Below are 18,821 nucleotides of genomic sequence, written 5' to 3'. Positions count from 1 at the left end.
AAATCTCCTCTTATTTACAGGAATGTAAATCTCTAGAGATTGCAGCATGACTCTTGAGTCCTTTTAAGTGTGGAGAGTTGTATCCGTCAAGTCCTAAAAGTCCACAAAGACTGTAAAATGGAAGGTCTTTGACAGTACTCTGAACCACTCTTGTAAAGCCCGACAGCTGTAGTCAAGATGCTCTTCTCATGACCACTGCAGTGGAGATAGCCCATGCAGCAGTATCTGCTGCATCTGAGGCTTGGTCTACACTACCCCCCCCAATTCGAACTAAGGTACGCAACTTCAGCTACGTGAATAACGTAGCTGAAGTCGAAGTACCTTAGTTCGAACTTACCTTGGTCCACACGCGGCAGGCAGGCTCCCCCGTCGACTCTGCGGTACTCCTCTCGCCGAGCTGGAGTACCGCAGTCGACGGCAAGCACTTCCGGGTTCGACTTATCGCGTCCAGACTAGACGCGATAAGTCGAACCCAGAACTTCGATTTCCAGCCGTCGAACTAGCTGGTAAGTGTAGCCAAGGCCTAAGGAAGCCTGGAGCAATGTCTTTGCCAGGAATTGACCATCTGGTATAATGGACTTAAACTGGTCCTGATGTTGTTCTGGCAGATGCTCAACAAAAGAATTGAATTTGTTATCATTTAAATAGTCATATTTGGCCATGAGCCATTTGGATTGCTATCCTGAACTGAAGTGTGGCTGAAGTGTAGGATTTACAGTAGAACCTTAGAGTTACGAACACCTCAGGAATTGAGATTGTTCATAACTCTGAAATGTTCGTAACTCTGATCAAAACATTATGGTTGTTCTTTCAATAGTTTACAACTGAACATTGACTTAATACAGCTTTGAAACTTTACTATGAAGAAGAAAAATGCTGCTTTCCCTTTTTTATAGTAGTTTACATTTAACACAGTATTGTACTATATTTTTGAGTGTCTCTGCTGCTGCCTGATTGTGTACTTCCAGTTCCAAATGAGGTGTGTGGTTAACTGATTAGTTTGTAACTCTGAGGTTATACAGTATGACCAAAAAGACTGAGCCTCTTGTGGTCCTTACTGAGTGGGGTGGACTTTGAGTTATGTTGTCTGCCTCCGCTACTACCACAGAAGATCAGCTTGGTAGGAGCTTAAGGTTCCAGAGATACCTGGAAGTTAAAACAACACAAGCTAGTCACTGACTTTCATCAGGGAAATAGCATGTGAAGAAAATAGAAATTCCAATCCCATAGCTGGAACATAATAGGTTTTATTTGCCCTCTTGCAGGCAGGCACTATGGCAGGAGCGGTTTGCCAAACTGTCTTAACAGACTCCATAAGAGCTTCAGTGACTGGAATAGGACTTTTCATAGATGTTGAAGTGTGTAAAATATCTAGGAGTTTATGGTGGGACTCTTGAACCTCCTCCAATGGAATCTGCAGTGTCAGTAATCCGCTCTATCAGCTTGTGAAACTTCCTTAAGTCATCCACCATAGAAGGTGGTGGAGGCATGAGAGCTACACCAGGAGATGATGAGGAAATATTATCCTTATGTCTTGTTCCTCAAAGATCTCTTCCTCTAGCATAAGTGGTGGTAAAGGGGGTTGAGAAGAATTGGCTCTTCTCTGCTCCCTCTGGAGTTGCGAGGACCTTGAGATAAACTTTTGGTGATAGAATTCCCACAGCTCCCAGCAAGGCTCAAATGGCATAGGTGGAAGCAGCCATCTGTGTACCTGCCACGTGGGAGTCATTTGAGGTCTATCCTCCTATAATACATCCGTATAGGAGGGAGAGCGATGTGACCTAAAATCGGTAGGGGAAATTTGCACCAAAATTTGAGAGTCTGATGAGTCCTCTTCTACATACTCTAAGGGGGGGAGACAGCTGTTTGGCTTCCGGAGTAGATAAGGGCCAGTGTGATGCTCTGGGTGACAGAGGGATCAGTGACTGGGAGAGTCTTGACACTGACAAGCCTTCACTTGTTAAGAGAGGAGACTCTGGCTCAGAAGATATTTTCCAGATCCATAGGGTACCTAAACTCTTGCAGTACTGATGCCATCAAAGATTGAGTTGAGTGGGAACCTGTGGAGGACAGCTTTGGTACTGATGCACCTGGTACTGAGCACTTGGAATGGGATTTCCTCAGTATTGTAGATAGGTGAGCAGTCTTTGGTACTGTTGATTTTCTTATTATAGGTACTGATTATTGTTCAGGGATAGGCTGGTCTTTTCAACCCTGTCTCTGCCGCTCTGGGTACAGGTATCCGAACTCAGTACCAAGTCTATCTTAGATGTCTGACTACTCTTTTCCTTTGCAGTACCAGTCTCACTTGGAGCCTGCATTGAACTCCCCTTGGGATCTGAGATTTCTATAGCCTTCTCGTAAGATGGTGATCGAGATTGTTATTAAGATTCATTCCTTACCTACTTCTGCTTAGAGACAGATGTAAATGAGGACTTTGGTACTGTACATGTACTTGGTGCTGCAGTACCGCCTCTCTCTCCACTGGTCTCTGGTGACTGAGATGTTGATGTGGACAGAGCACTAGTTGTATTGGGAAGTCTGTGTACAGGAAGGTCCTCTGCTTCTGGATCCAAAGCTGGATGTAAAGATTGCTCCATCTCTAGTAATTTAAGCTTAATTTCTATTTTTTGGGGGGGTGGGGGTGGGGGGAGAGAAGGGGACATAGCCTTGAAGGAAGTGCTGACTCTGTCTTGGGCCAAAGGCAGTTGAGAAGGAACTGAGGGTGGTTTAGCTCATATAAGTTCAGTGCAGAGCATGAAGTTGTGTGGGCACATTCGTGAGCACAATGGGCACTGCTACCAAAAATCTCTGATCAAAGGCCAAGGGCACAAGTGCACCTGAAGTGCACCAGAGAGACACTAGAACTGTAGGATCTGTTGGAGGTGATAAGGTTAAAGCAAAAAAAAAAAAAAAAAAAAGAGATAGATACTCTTTGGGCTAGATTCCAGGCTTCTTGTTGTTCAGCCATTCAAACCTACTGATTACTTCACCTTCAGACCAGGAGGAATTGGCCTTATGCAGTTACTTGTGTTAGGAGATAAAATATACTTGTACCATGTATACATTTATATACAAATATATAATAGCACTCAGCTCAGGAAAGTAACATACACAAATCTGAGAGTCCATCTATTCCCTTAGATTTGTGATTCTTGTGCCAACTGAGATAACTTGTTATATGTGTGGAAGTTGGAGATCCTGCAAACTAGAGTCATGCAGTTGAAGGATTAATGGCTTCAATCTCAACAGCGATGCAGCAATAGTTTATTTCAAATTTTTAACTTTGGAGTGAGGTGGGGAGCTTTTTAATTTCTACCTCTAGATTTACTAATTTACATTTCTTGTGTTTGGTTTTCAAAAATATTTACCAAATGCAAGAAATGACAACTGCCAAAAAATGTTAACTGTAAGCAAGCCCCCTATGCACATGTACAAACCCTTATTACTAGCTCCATATCACTGACTCATGCAAAACACAGCACATGCAGAAAACATGCACATCACATATGACCAGTTATATAAATGCATTTCTGACTTCTCCATTGTATATAGTATTTGCTGCTTTAGCTCAGGACTTGCTACCCTTCAGAGGAACTTCTTTGAACACAGCAATAAGCCACAAAGTATTTTACCCGTAGGATTGGGCCATAAGTATATTTGGTAAGATCTTCAACCCCATCCCATCCTCTCTACACAAGTTAAAAGGACCAAAGATTAAAGGAGCTTTAAAAGTCCCCGTTCGGGCTGTGAGAAGATTCCTTTAGTACAAGAATTAAGGAACAAAGCTGTAAAGTTTCCTTCCAAAACCCCCTCAACAAGTTTTGGTGTAAGGGCATGTCAGGGGCAGGGCCACAGCACAGAGTACTGCCAAGGTTCTGGGCAGTGCAATAGCCCATAGGAAAGCCCCAGAAGGCTGCCATAATTTAGGCAGGCCCCCACGGAGCTGGGAGTTCTGCAGCACAAATTTCATTTATTAAACATAGCAGCTTGAAGATTTAAAAGCAAAGATTCTTTTGGAACCAACAACGCTTGCATCTAAAACAGGGTCATTGTTTTTTTTTGTTTTTTTTTTGTTTGTTTGTTTGTTTTTTGGAGGCTTCCAAAATTGTGGGACAGTCCCAAATTCTACATGTGATTAGGATCTGCAGCTCTCTGATGGCCAAATCCTGATCCCATTATAGTCAAGGCAAACCTCTTACTGATTTCAGTGGGAATAAAATTTGGCCAAAAGAGCATCAATTGACATTCTGCTGGCTATCCTCCCTGGTGGGAAAGAATAAGGAGGAAAGAAGAGGATTATTGCGGTGAAAGGAGAGGTTTAGGGGGTAGAGAGCCCAAATAATAGCCTTGCCAGACTCTCAAAACCCTACAGCTGGCCCAATTTACAAGTAAACATTAGGTCATGCAAGACTAACATAATCCTTATAATCATTAAAATAACAACTGAACTCACCGTGTAAGCGTCCAGTATTCTTGTAGCTGCATCAGTGTTTGCCTCCATTTTTTTAGATTTTTTTGTTGAATGTTTTGCAAATGTTCGAACTGCTGTTGCCAATAATCCATCAGACCACTCCATAGTATTAGGATCAGTCTGTCCATACAGCTCACCAACACTGACACACTTTGGGTTTATTACAAAAGTATCCACTTTTCCTTTCTTCGGTGCATTCTGAGGTAAAGATTTTTTTTAATTGCAGAATAAGCTACTATTAGCTTAATTCTACTTCAATTATAAGGCCTTCAGCCTTAATGACTAGGACAGATTGCACCACCATTTATATACCACAAAGGGTCAAATCTAACAATTCTTAGTGGGGCCCTGATTCAGCAAGGTACTTATGCAGGTGTATAACTTTAAGCATGTGAGCAGTCCCACTGATTTCAATGGACTAACTCAAATATGCACATAAAGACCTTCTTGAATTTGGCCCTGAGTTCTTACTCAGGGCTTGTCTATACTTGAAATGCTACAGCAGCATAGCTGCACCACTGTGGTGCTTCAGTGTAGATACTCCCCCTACAGCAATGGTAGGGCTTCTCCTGTTGGTGTAGGTAATCCACCCTCCTGAGAAGCGGTAGAATTCTTGACCCAGTAAACAGTAAACGCTGTTTACCCCGGGGGTTAGGTCAGCTTAACTACATTGCTCAGGAGTGTGGATTTTCTTTTTTACACCCCTAAGCGATGTAGCTGGGTTGACCTAACTTTTCAGTGGAGACCAGGCCTCAGTCAAATCTTCCATTAGCTTCATAAGAGACTCAGGGAGCTCGGAAACAAGGTCTGAAACGCACCACAAGTGTGTTTAATTTACATTCAAACAGCATAAAGAAGCTTTATGGAGTTTTTAAACATAGTAAGTCTGATATTAGAAAAGCCACATTACCAATCTGAGTTTTTCTATTGAAGATTAATTTAGGAACAGCTCTTTTTGATATGGTGGAAATGTGAGCATAAAATATTCTAACCTTCATGATAGTAAAGCTTCAAAATAACACAACACCGGACAACAAGGTATGACATTTATTTTCACACTCAGTATGTTGATTAGAATTTATATTTGTTTTCTTATTCAAAAGTAGAGCTAGGTAGCGCAATGGGTTAATGAACTAGCCATAGACTCTGGAGGCCTGGCTTCATAACTTGTTACATGTCATAAGTGAAAATAAATATGTGGTCTATACCTAGTTCCTACTTGACATCTGCCTTCTTTGTAAAACTACTACACAATTCTAGTAGCCTAGGACTGAAACAGCTAGACCTGTTGCAGACTTAGATTAAAGTGTGTGGGAAAGCTTGCACAACCACTGCTGATATATTAGTCTGTCAGGTCTGTGAGAACCAAACATCCATGGAAATTTTAAAAGAAAAAATTTGTTCTTTAATGGAAGAATATAAAAAAATCCCTGGTTACTCATCTTTTGTAACTGGTTGTTCTTTGAGATATGTTGCTTATGTCCATTCCATTGTAGGTGTATGTGTTCACCACATGCACCGGTGCCGGAAGTTTTTTCCTCAGTAGCATCCATAGGGGATTGCTCTCTGGTGCTCTCACAACTGGCCTCCCCTTCAGTTCCTTCTTGCTGCAACTCCAACAGAGGGGAAGGAGAGTGGATCATGGAATGGACATGAGCAACACATCTTGAAGAACAGTTACGAAAGGTAACAGTTTTTTCTTCTTCGAATGCTTGCTCATTCCATTGTAGGTGACTCCCAAGCAGTACCTCCGGAGCGGAAAGAGTTCATGGAGTGTCAATTGCAAGACAGCTCTGCCAAAGCCAGAGTTGTCTCTGGCCTGCTGGGTGATGGCATAATGCATCGTGAAGGTGTATACCGATGACCACATCACAGCTCTGCAGATGTCCTGGATGGGGACATGTGCCAAGAAACCGGCTGATGATGCCTGAACTCTTATGGAATGAGCTGTCACTATCGGTGGGGGCACAGCCTGTTCTATCTCCTAACAAGTACGGATGCATGTGGTGATTCAGGACAAAATCCTTTGAGAAGACACTGGAAGGCTCTTCATCCTATCAGCCACCGCAATGAAGAGTTGAGTAGATGTACGGAAGGGCTTGGTGCGCTCCAGGTAGAAGGCTAGCGCATGCCTGATGTCTAGGGTGTGTAGATGCCTCTCCTCATTGAAAACGTGAGGCTTTGGACAGAATATCAGGAGGAAGATATCCTGGTTGACATGCAACTGCAATATCACCTTTGGCAGGAAGGCTGGATGGGGACACAGTTTTATCTTGTCCTTGTAGAACACCGTGTGTGGGAGCTCCAGCGTAAGAGCTTTAATCTCAGAGACTCGCCTCGCCAACGTAATAGCTACAAGGAATGAAACCTTCCATTACAGGTGTGAAAGAGTGCAAGAAGCCAGAGGCTCGAAGGGAGGGCCAATGAGCCTGGAGAGGACCAGGTTGAGATTCCATTGGGGAACTGGATCCCAGACCAGTGTGAAAAGTGTTTCAAGGCCTTTCAGGAATCTGATTGTCATCTTGTGTGAGAATCGACCCTGGATGCAAGAGTGGAAGACCGATATGGCCGCCAAATGCACCTTGATCGATGAAAAGGCAAGGCCCTGGTGCTTTAAGTGAAGCAGGTAATCCAGGATGGATTGTAGTGACGAGTGGACTGGAAAGATATTCTGCTCCGACACCCAGCAAGAGAAGCGTTTCCACTTTGCCAGGTAAGTCACTCTGGTGGAGGCCTTTCTGCTTTCTGAAAGAACCTGCTGGACCTGACTAGAGCAGGCTTGTTCTTCAAGATTCAGCCATGCAGCATCCACGCTGTGAGGTGGAGAGAGGCAAGGTTCAGGTGCAGTAACTGTCCATAATCCCAAGAGAGCAGGTCCCGGCAGTTGGCAAGTCCATGGGGCTGCTACCGCTAAGTCCATGAGCGTGCTGAACCAATGCTGGCGAGGCCAACCCGGGGCGATCATAATGACTCACGCCTTGTCCCTCTTGGTCTTCAAGAGGACTTTGCTGATCAGTGAGATTGGCAGTAAGGTGTACATCAGGTCACCTGTCCATGATAGGAGAAAGGCATCGGATGGCGAGCCACTGTCGAGACCCTGCAGAGAGGAAAACTGGTGACATTTTCTGTTCTGTCTGGTGGTGAACAGGTCCACTTGGGGAGCTCCCCACTTCTGAAAGAGCATCTTGATGACCTCCGAGTGGAGGGACCACGCATGGTGAGAGAAGAAGGACCCGCTGAGGTGATCCACCAGAGTGTTCGGGATGCCAGGGAAGTTGGAGACTTCCAGGTGGATAGCATTTTGGATACAGAAGTCCCACAGGTGAAGGGCTTCCTGACAAAGGGCCGATGATCGAGCTCCCACGTCTGTTGACTTAGAACATGGAGTCCGTGTTGTCTGTCAATAACTGCACTACTCAACCAGACAGATGGGAAGGAACACTAAGCAAGCCAGGTGGATGGCCCTGAACTCTCTGATGTTTATGTGAAGTGACAGCTCCTCTCTACACCATAGACCTGATGTCTGTTCTGAGTGTACCGAGGTGGGCTCCCCTACCAAGGTCAGAAGCATTTGACACCAGGGACACTGTGGGTTGTGGAGTCGCAAACGAAACACCTTCCAACACCAGATCAAGGTTGGACCACCACTGCAGGGCAGTGAGTACCCGTGGCGGGATAGTGAGGAGCTTATCCAAGTGATGCCAGCTACATCTGGAGGGGTCTGAGGCGTAGTCTTGTGTCCTGGACAACATAAGTGCATGCCACCATGTGTCCTAGCAGTCTGAGACAGGTCCAGGCTGTAGTGAGTGGGTGGGCAGTGATTTGGGCAATCAGATCTGACACTGCCTCAAACCTGGCTTCTGGCAGGAAAGCTCTGGCTTGGGAAGAGTCGAAAACTGCTCTAATAAACTCTATCTTCTGCACCAGGACCAATGTTGATTTTTGTTAGTTTATCAACAGGCACAGCGCGTGGCAGATGGCTTGTAGCACCGCGACACTGCATTGGACATGCTCCCTAGACTGGCCCGATAAGCTAGTTGTCGAGCTATGGGTAGATTTGGATACCCCTATGTCTGAGGTAGGCTGCAACCTCTACCATGCACTTTGTTAACACTCTTGGTGCTGTCGCTAGGCCCAATGGGAGCACTGTGAACTGGTAATGGGTCTGCCCGATTACAAACTGTAGGAACCTTCTTTAGCCATGAAAAATCGAAATATGAAAATACGCATTCTTCAGGTCGAGGGTAGTGTACCAGTCTCCAGGATTCAGGGAAGGGATGATGGAGGCTAGGGAGACCATGCAGAACTTCAACTTCTTGAGATATTTGATGATGTCTTGCAGGTTGAGAATGGGGCGTAGACCCCTCCTTGGCCTTTGGAATAAAAAAACAGTAGGAGTAAAATCCTTTCCCTCTCAGATGCTGGGGAACTTCCTCTATGACTCCCACCCACAGGAGTTCTTGAATCTCCTGAGCGAGCAGATGCTTGTGAGAAGGGTCCCTGAAGAGGGGGTAGGAGGGAGGTAGGTAGGGAGGGATAAAAAGGAATTGGAGGGTATACTCCCCCGCCACAGGGCTAAGCACGTACTGGTCTGATATTACAGAAGCCCAAGCAGGGAGGTAGGGCAGTAAACGGTTGGAAAATAAAAGAGGCATCGGATTCCAGTTGCAGACTGGGAGGTTGCTGTTGGGCACACCCTCAAAATGACTGCTTGTTACCCGGCTGGTGGTGGGTGGAGCCCGACTGAGCAGAGGTAGTCAGCGATTGACCCTGGCAGCACTTATAGCCCTGGCCCGTCTTACGGTAGCACGCCAACCTGGACTGGCTCCCGAATCTCTGGGTCTGCTGCAGTTTGAACCACTTTCTTGCAGGCGCAGGCGTGTGAAGACCCAAGGAGCACAATGTAGCCCGGGAATCTTTTGGACCATGCAATCTGTTGTCTGCTTGGTCCGATAATAGTGCCAGGACATCAAAGGGGAAGTCCTGGGTCAACTGCTGAACCTCCACTGGGAGCCTGGACCACTATAGCCAAGACACCCTTCTCATGGACACGGCCGAAGCCACAGTCCTGACTGCAGAGTCCACTGCATCTGAGGCTGCTTGGAGAGTAGCCCTCACCACTGTCTTGCCCTTCTTGAGAATGCCCAGGAACTCCTGCTTAGAGCCCTCTGGCAAAGAGTCCAAAAGCTTGGCCACAGATTGCCAAATGTTATAATAATATCTGCCAAGCAGGGCTGTGTGTGTGTGCACTCGCAATTGGAGGCCGGCAGTCAAATAAATCTTTCTGCCAAACATATCGAGCCTCTTTGCGTCTTTGTTTTTAGGAGTCAAAGCAGGTTGCCCTGCCTGTCAAGTTCAGTGGCAGCGGATACAACCAAAGAGCTCAGGGAGGGGAGGGTGGAAAGGTATTTGAAGCCTTTAGCTGGGACATAGTATTTCCTCTCCGCCCGCTTGGAGATGGGGGGCGGGGCAGGGACGGGGAGGAGGGAATTTGCCACAAGGCCTCGATTAACTTTACCACCTCCTGGTGGACAGGCAGAAACACCTTAGAAGGGACCGCTGCACTCAATATGTCAAATAGAGTGTCGGAAGGTTCTGACAACTCCTCGACCCCCAGCCCCAGATTCGTTGCCATTCTTAAGTAGCTCCTGCTGAGCTTTGACATCGTCCTGGGGAATCATATGGGAGGGCCCTGCCAATGGCTTATCAAGTGAAGAGGATGAGGATTTGGGTCGACCAACTCCGTTTCCGCTGCCAGGGGAGCCTTGGCTGAGGCCGGCTACCACTGGACACTCTGCTCCAACTCCTCTTCTGAGTCTTAGGGTGGACGGGAAACTGTCGCCAATCTCTTCTCAGAAGCAGTGATCAGACTGATCACTGCACAAGCTCCAATATCTGAGGGAACTCCCAAGGGTTCCAGAACTGCCATGGAGCCGTCACTGGCCCTGAGGCGAAGCACTTGTTGGCAGTTCCGGGGGAAATCCCGATGAAACCGGCAGGTGACGGGCACTACGAGCTCCTCGTTTCTGAGACTGAGAAGGAAGAGACTCATCTTGGGGACCACGGAGATATACCTATCTCATAGAACTGGAAGGGATCCTGAAAGGTAATCGAGCCCAACCCCCTGCCTTCACTAGCAGGACCAAGTACTGATTTTTTCCCAAGATCCCTACATGGCCCCCTCAAAGACTGAGCTCACAACCCTGGGTTTAGTAGGCCAATGCTCAAACCACTGAGCTACCCCTCCCTCCCCTGTGGTGGTACCACTACCGCCTCTTTGCCCTTTCCATGCTGGCTGTCCCTATCCTCATCCCCTGGGGATCTGTGCCAGGAAGTCAGAACTCATTGTTGGGTCTCCGATGACAGCACTTGGTGGATCAATGATGGTTGCCTGGTTATTGATGCCTCACACTCTGGAAATGGTGCCAGGGCTCCAGTGACCGGGAGTGCAGAGACCTCCATCATGACTCCAGAGATTGCCATCGGGCCTCTAGAGACCGGTACCGTCGATTCAGAGACCAGCGTTGAGACTCAAGGGATCAGTGCCATGAGTCTGGAGAGTAACGCAGACACTCAGGAGACCAGTGCCAGGCCTCTGCAGACTGGTGGTGTGCCTTGAGAGGTTTGTGCCAGATAGCTGGCTAACGACGCTGGAATTCTGAAGAATGGTGCCTGGAGTCCAGGGAGCGGTGCTGGGAGCTCTGGCAGGCCAGCTGGCTTGTGTTGGAGGGCAGACAGTACAGCTCTGGAGACTGCTGGGGGGATACCTCCTGTGGTGGTGCCAGGAAGCGGTGCCGTGCAGATGGGAATCGTTTTAAGGGCCCCAAGGCAGGATTGCCTCTCGAGTGGGCAACTTCTATCACAGGCATCAGCAGCACTGGGAAGGACAATATGTCCTTAAGCAGCCTGAACGTCCTCTGGGGTGGATAGCTCTGCCAGGTGCCGGGTGCCTCTGCTGCTTCCCAGGGTGGTGGGCAGGTCCCAGAGGGAGCTCGATAGCTCAGCCGGTGATGCTGGAGCCTAGCTGCACTCTAGAGGGGATCAGCTGTCCCACATGGGTCTTTGCTCACCTCAGGCTTTCTCTTTCCCTTTACAAGACATGTGAGACTGCCCGATCCCGGTGTGTTTCTTCTGCTTCTTAGCAGGTACTGGGGATGGGGATCGGCGCTGTTTGGAGGTCAGGGCCGGTGCCACACTCTGCACTGACGCAGAGGTGCTTGTAGCCGAGTCCAATCTGGCTGGCTCCATAAGGAGCGCTCGAAGCCAAATGTCTCACTCCTTTTTGGTGTGCGGCTTAAACCTTTTGCAAATGCGACACGTGTCGCTTATGTGGGTTTCCCTCAAGCACTTCAGATAGCTTTGGTGGGGACTGCTGATAGACATAGGTTTTTTTACAGTGCTCACAAGGCTTGAAGCCCAGGGACTGGGGCATGCACCGTCCCTGGGCTAAGTCTCGTAGGAGACTAATTAACTTATTCTATACTTACACTAAGGGAACTAATACGAACTACACTAGAAACTACTCTCCACAATTATATACAGCAAAAAATACTAGAAACAACACTGGAAGAGTCAAAAACTTGCCAAGGCAATGGAATGTTCCAGCACCATCACTGGCGGTAAGAAGGAACTGAATGGGGGGTGGCAGTCAGGGCGGCTTTAGGAAGTGCGGGGCCCAATTCGAACATTTTCGGCAGGGCCCCGATAGGGATTACTTTAAAAAAAAAAAAAAAAAAAAACGTAAAAAACACCTTTCATTTCTTCCATGTATTATTTACTTTCCATAACTATATAAATAAAATTATATATTACATACATTGCGTAATGTATGTGGATGCATGCTAAGCCTACCTAAAGTTATTGACACACACCCCGGGACCCCTGCCCCATCCACCCCCCCTTCCCTGTCCCCTACTGTCCCCTGCCACCCCATCCAGCCCTTCTTCTCATTCCTGATGGCCCACTGGGACCCCTGCCCCATCCAGCCACCCCTTCTCTCTGTCCCCGACTGCCCCTGGAACTCCTGCCCCTGACTGCCCCCCACCGCCCAACCCAACCCCTGCTCCTTCCTGACTGCCCCCCCCAGGACCCTTGCCCCCATTCAATCCCCCTGTTCCCTGCCCTCTGACCACCCCAACCCCTATCCACCCCCCCACAACCCTCCGAACTCCCCTGTCCTCTTCCAACACCTGCTCCCTGCCCCCTAACTGCGCTGCCTGGAGCCGCTCGGCCGGGTCCGCTCGGTCCGGGCTGGGTCCGGGCTGGGTCCGGGCCGGGTCCGCTCGGCCTGGGCCTGGGTCCGGGTCCGGGCCTGGGCCGGGTCCGCTCGGTCTGGGCCTGGGCCGGAGCCACTGGGCCAGGGCCAGGCCGGAGCCTCTCGGTCCGCGCTGGCGCCGCAGGGCCTGAGCTGAGCCGGGACAGAGCCACTCGGCCAGGTCCACGTCTGGGCCGGGGCCTGGCCTGGGGCCGGGCCGGAGCCTCTCGGGCCGAGCCGGCGCCACTTGGCCAGGACCGAGACCAGCGCCGCAGGGCCCGAGCCAGGCCGGGCCAGAGCCACTTGGCCGGGACCGGGCTGGGGGTGTTCGGCCAGAGCCAGACCGGAGGGAGCCGCGCGCTCGACCTGGCCGCACTGAGCCCCCCTGGAACTCTCCTCCACCCCCCTGCTTACCCCCTGCTTACCTCCTGCCTGCTGCTTGTTTCAAGCTTCCCGGCGAACATCTGATTCGCGGGGAGGAGAAGGTGGGTGGAGCGTTCAGGGGAGGAGGAGTAAGTGGGCCGTGAGCCGGATGGACAGCTGCGCGGGGCCCCTCTAGGCGCGGGGCCCCATTCAGGGGAATCGGCCGAATCGGCCTAAAGCCGGCCCTGGTGGCAGTGATCCTTATATTGGCACATATGCACGTCACTCCAGATGGCGCCAGAGCCGATCCGCTGTGGATACCACTGAGGGAAAAACTTCCAGCCCCGGTGCGTGTAGTGAGCACACACTTACAGTGGAATGGACATGAGCAAGCACTCAAAGTAGTAGTAAATTTTTGGCCAATTTAAAAAAAATGGGTACTTATCCAAAAGACCAGAATAAGCTCATGTTAATGAATTAGCAGTTAAATGTAAAATATTTGTATAAAAAAAGAAGTGTATTTTATGCTTCAGATGTCTTTACATAAATCTTTTGTTGCACTGACTTCCAGATTTGTCATTGCTAAGTCTTGCTGCACCATATATGATTTTTTTTTGTGGTTCAGTATCATGCAATAAATTCTTAATTGCAAGATTATTACTGGGTTATCCCTTATCTAAACTAATTTACATTTTAAAAGGCTAACTACAAAAATTTAAATTTTACTGCAAGATATTGACATTCTTTAATAAAAATGGGAGCATAAAGTATGTATTCTTTTTGAAATATAAACAGATCTCTTTCAGTTTTCTTAGCTGAAAAGTGTATGTCTGACTAATTAATTCTAAACAATAAATAGGGGACTAGATGATTCAGGGAATTGGTAATGAGACATGAAGTGTTTCATTACTAGGTTATTACTGGTTCAAATCTCGCAATGATCTGTAATTACTAAAAGTTGTCTCAGTCTGCTTCCAAGTAGACAACTGCCCATATCACTGATATATTTGAGCACAATAGTGGCAATCAATAGAAAGGCCAAGGTATGAATGAATAGGCATGAAGAACAAATTACCTCTCAGGTACAGGGGTGGTCTTCCTAGGTCAAGGACTGAGGGTAGGTCTACACTTACCTCTGGGTCTGGCGGTAAGAAATCGATCTTCTGGGATCGATCCCGGAAGTGCTCGCTGTCGACGCCGGTACTCCAGCTCGGCGAGAGGAGTACGCGGCATCGACAGGGGAGCCTGCCTGCCGCGTCTGGACCCGCGGTAAGTTCGAACTAAGGTACTTCGAATTCAGCTACGTTATTAACGTAGCTGAATTTGCGTACCTTAGTTCGAAGTGGGGGGTTAGTGTGGACCAGGCCTGAGGCTCAAAGATTGAGTATAGTGAGGAAACTTGGTCTTCCCACCCTCACACTTCAGAGTGCAATTTTCAAAAGTGCCTAAGAGACTTAAGGCATCCAACTCCTACTGACTTTCAATGGGAGCTGGGCATCAAACTTTCTTGGGCACTTTTCAAAATACTCTCCCTAGAATATTAACGTATTACTTTCCCAAAGCACTCAATTTAAAAAGAGAAACAAATACGGATCTTTACTGATAAATTAGTTTGCTGGAAAAATTATGATCTATGCAGAATTATGAACCAGGCTTTAAAATAAATGCCCTTCAACATTAAAAATTAAACTAAAACCAGCAGCTTAAAACTAACATATAAAGGCAGATATTCAAATATCTTACCTGCAAAACAGCATCATTTTTTGAAATTTTTTCCAAACATAAAGTTGGTAAAATTACCAAGGCTTTTTCTAAAATTGTTCTAACAGTTGTCTTCCCTCCACCTGTAGGGCCTACTAACATCACACCAACCCGAGCCTGAAAACACATTTGCAAAGATCAGCTCATTTCTAAGTGGCATTGGAGCTTATCCCTAAAATGATAGACTATTAGAAAAAAATTTCAATGATTTAGCATGTGTGCAAGTTTAGAATTCTGATATGAATTTGATTTTGTTCTGAAAAATATTTTTTTCTTTCTACTACAATATCAATTTTGTAGTTCTAAATAGGCATGTGATTATATTAGGATCTTTTGGATACTGTCACAAATCTTCAAAGAATCTCTGGACTTGTACCTCAAATTCAAGGCATTTGTCATATTAACGAATGTTCTGCTGTACTTACCAGAATTTGATTGTGAAACTGTAAAACTTTTTCTATCTGAGATGCCCAAGGCTGCAAACGTAACTGTTGCATTGCAACAGCTACTGATTTCTAAGATGAAAAAAAAAAAATCACACAGTTAGCACAGTAATAGTACTTAAAAGAAATTAAAAGGTAAAGTGACTGCTTCTGCAGTAAATGCATTTTCCTGAAAACATTTTTAGGAAGGCAGCAGTATCAGAAGCAGAAGAAATTAGAAAAGTAGGTGATTTCCACAATACCTGGGGCTAATATTCCTAAAAAAAAAATTAAATAAATAAAATAGGTTTTGTATCCCCTAAAAACATACAAATGTTTCTGATGCATGCTAGAATGCAATTAACAATATCATAAAGAAATCTCTGATTAATTGCAATTCCAACTATAATGCTTAAATAGCACATGCATCCGGTTTAGCACAGCTCAAATTGACAGATAAAATGGAACAGATTAAATTATTAACCTAGTTGTTTCTTTCTTTTACTTAGTCCTTCAGTGTCATGACCTTGTCTTCATAAAAAGAGTTCCCTTTATTTTCTATGGGCAAAGACATGCTCAGAATTTCCACTTACTTGAATTATACTACTGTACACAACTTAACTCCTAAGACATAAAACATGTTAACTATAATATCATGGAAATTGAAAAGAGAGGGTTACTCACCTTGTGCAGTAACTGAGGTTCTTCCAGATGTGTGTCCCTGTGGGTGCTCCACTTCAGATGCATCCCGGCGCTGCTGATCGGAGATTTTCAGTACCAGTGCCTGGTTGGGACGTGTGTGCGCAGTAACCGTCTCATGGTGCCGTTGGCGATTCAACTAGCACTTGCCTGTCCTAACCCCTCAGTTCCTGCTCTACTGTAGAGTCCTTACTGCAAACTCCGAAGTAGAGGGGAGGAGGATGGGTAGTGGAGCACCCAGAAGGACACACATCTCGAAGAACCTCAGTTACTGCATAAGGTGACGAACCCTCTCTTCTTCTTCGAGTGCTGTGGGTGCGCCACTTCAGATGAATGTAGAGCAGTGCCCTCATGAGGATGGAAGGGACTTCGGAGTGGAGTCAATTGCTGAGGCTAGTACAGTGAGGTCTAGTCGGGTACCCAAGCTGGAACCAAGTGTGACTGCACAGTGGTTCGTGAATGTGTGTTCAGAGGCCCAGGTGGCTACCCTACAGATGTCTAGAATGGGAACATTGTGTAGAAATGCTGTGGAGGTAGCTAAAGCTCTTGTCGAGTGGGCTCTGATGCCCAGAGGGGCTTCAGTTGTATGTAGTGAATAGCATGTATGGATACAGCTGGATATCCATTTGGATAATCGAGTCATACGGCAGAGCCTTTTGATCGTTCTGTTGTTGACACAACGAGTCTAAAAGATTTACGGAATGGCTTCGTTCTGTCTAGGTAAAAGGCCAAGGCCCGGCGCACATCCAGCGTGTGCAGGATTGCCTCTTGAGCATTAGTGTGTGGTTTTGGGTAGAACGTATGTAAGTGAATTTGTTGGTTGAGATGGAATGAAGATGATATTTTGGGCATAAACTTAGGATGTGTTCTAAGTGTGACTTTATCCTTGAAGAATATTGTGAATGAGGGTGAGCCATGAGAACCCCTATTTCACTAACTCTTCGTTCCGATGTAATGGCGACCAGGAATGCCACTTTCATAGATAAGTGAAGTAATGAGCATGTGGCTAAGGGTTCAAAAGAGGCTCTGGTTAGACTTTTGAGAACCAGATTTAAGTCCCATGTGGGTATGGGTTCTTGGATGTCTGGATACATATTCTGTATGCCCGTTAGGAATCATTTAGTAATCGGGTGGGTGAATATCAATGTTCCATCTACTTGTTTATGGAAGGCCGTGATGGCCACAAGGTGAACTCTAAGCGAGCTCATAGCAAGCTCTGAGTTCTTTAGGGATAATAAATAATCCATGATTAGTGGAAGTGGTGCCCGCCTTGAAGCTATCTGTTTGTTTTGGCACCACAGAAAGAATCTTTTACATTTTTGGAGGTAGATAGTGCGTGTGCTGTATTTCCTGCTGTTTATTAACACTTCTTTTACCTATTCTGAGCAGGTTAGTTCGTTGGGGTGGAGCCATGCCTTTAGGTGAAGTCTCTTCAGGTCCAGATGGAGGACTTGACCGATGTCCTGAGAGAGAAGAGTCCGTAGGCGAGGAAAACTGAACAGTTTGCAGATCGCCATGCGCGACAGGTAAGGGAACCAAGTCTGTCTGGGCCATGTCAGTACTGAGTATTATTTTGCCTCTGTCTGTTCGTATTTTGTGCATCACTCTGGAGATCTGAGGTATCAGTGGAAATGCGTATAGAAGAGGAGCACTCCATTTGATGAGGAAAGAGTCCCCCAAGGATCGTGCTCCAAGTCCTGCTCGTGAGCAAAACTTTGGGCATTTCTTGTTTACTGATGTCACGAACAGATCTATGTGTGGTGACCCCCACATGTGAAATATGTGTTGGATTATTTTGTCGTTCAGTTCCCATTCACGCTCTTGGGAAAACCATCTGCTTAATGTGTCCACCATCATGTTCAGTCAGCCTGGGAGGTATGCTGCTGTAACAGAGATGTTGTGTTTTATGCACCAGTTCCATAGTTTTAAGGCCTCCGTGCATAAGGAATGGGAATGTGCCCCACCCTGGCGGTTTATATAGAACATACATGCAACGTTATCTGTTGGCGTATAATGGGGAGGAAATGTTGGTATGTGTTGCGAACCATGCATAATTCGAGCAGGTTGATGTGTAAGTGTGTTTCTGTGGGGGGACCACTTGCCTTGGGTTGTATATTGGTTTAGGTGAGCTCCCCATCCGACCAGTGAGGCATCTGTTGTGATTTGTACCTGCTGAAACGGGATGCCTGAGCACACGTTTATTAGGTTTGTCCACCGTCGTAGTGAATGTAGGACCTCTGGGGTTGGCGTGAGTCTTTTGTGTAGGTTGTGCTTTCGTGAAAGCAATGCAGGTGTAGTCTGGAATGTTTTACAACGAAAGTGGTGGCCGCCATATATCCCAGGAGTTGTCGGCAGGTGCATACAGACACCTACAGGCTATCTGAGATCACCGATATGACGGAGGTCAGCACTGTGAATTGGGGCATCGGTAGCAATGCTTTGGCCTCTACTGAGTCCAGGTGCATTCCTATGAAGTCCAGTTGTTGTACTGGAGTTAGGGTAGATTTCTTTTCGTTGATTTGTAGCCCTAGGGAGTGAAATAGAGAGATGGTTTGTCAAGTCATGTGTAGTGTTTCCATCCTGGTAGAACCTTTTAGTAGGCAATCATCTAAGTATAGGAATACCAGTATTCCCTGTTGGCGTAGATGAGCAGCTACCACCTCTAGGGTTTTGGTAAAGACCCGTGGAACTGTCAACGGTCCAAATGGCAGTACTCTGTATTGGAAGTGATCTTGTCCCACTGTGAATTGTAGGAATTGTCTGTGAGCAGTATGGATGGTAATGTGAAAGTAAGCATCTTGTATGTCAAAGGCTGAGAATCAGTCCCCCTCTTCCATAGCTGGGATGA

General features: G+C 46.8%; 1 protein-coding gene across 1 annotated transcript in view; it reads right to left on the bottom strand.

The window, feature by feature from the left end:
• The window catches only part of DNAH14 (dynein axonemal heavy chain 14), a 499,756-nt gene that overhangs the window by 253,147 nt on the left and 227,788 nt on the right, over positions 1 to 18,821 (bottom strand). Inside the window, exons 38-40 of the mRNA XM_034764559.1 lie at positions 15,278 to 15,367; positions 14,835 to 14,969; positions 4,457 to 4,672 (exon numbers count right to left, since the gene is read on the bottom strand). Coding sequence (XP_034620450.1) covers positions 4,457 to 4,672; positions 14,835 to 14,969; positions 15,278 to 15,367 — 441 coding nt within the window. The remainder of the gene's footprint in view (positions 1 to 4,456; positions 4,673 to 14,834; positions 14,970 to 15,277; positions 15,368 to 18,821) is intronic.

The sequence above is a fragment of the Trachemys scripta genome, chromosome 3, assembly GCF_013100865.1.
Source record: "Trachemys scripta elegans isolate TJP31775 chromosome 3, CAS_Tse_1.0, whole genome shotgun sequence".
Taxonomy (NCBI): Eukaryota; Metazoa; Chordata; order Testudines; family Emydidae; genus Trachemys; species Trachemys scripta.
This window is presented reverse-complemented; position numbering and strand designations above follow the sequence as displayed.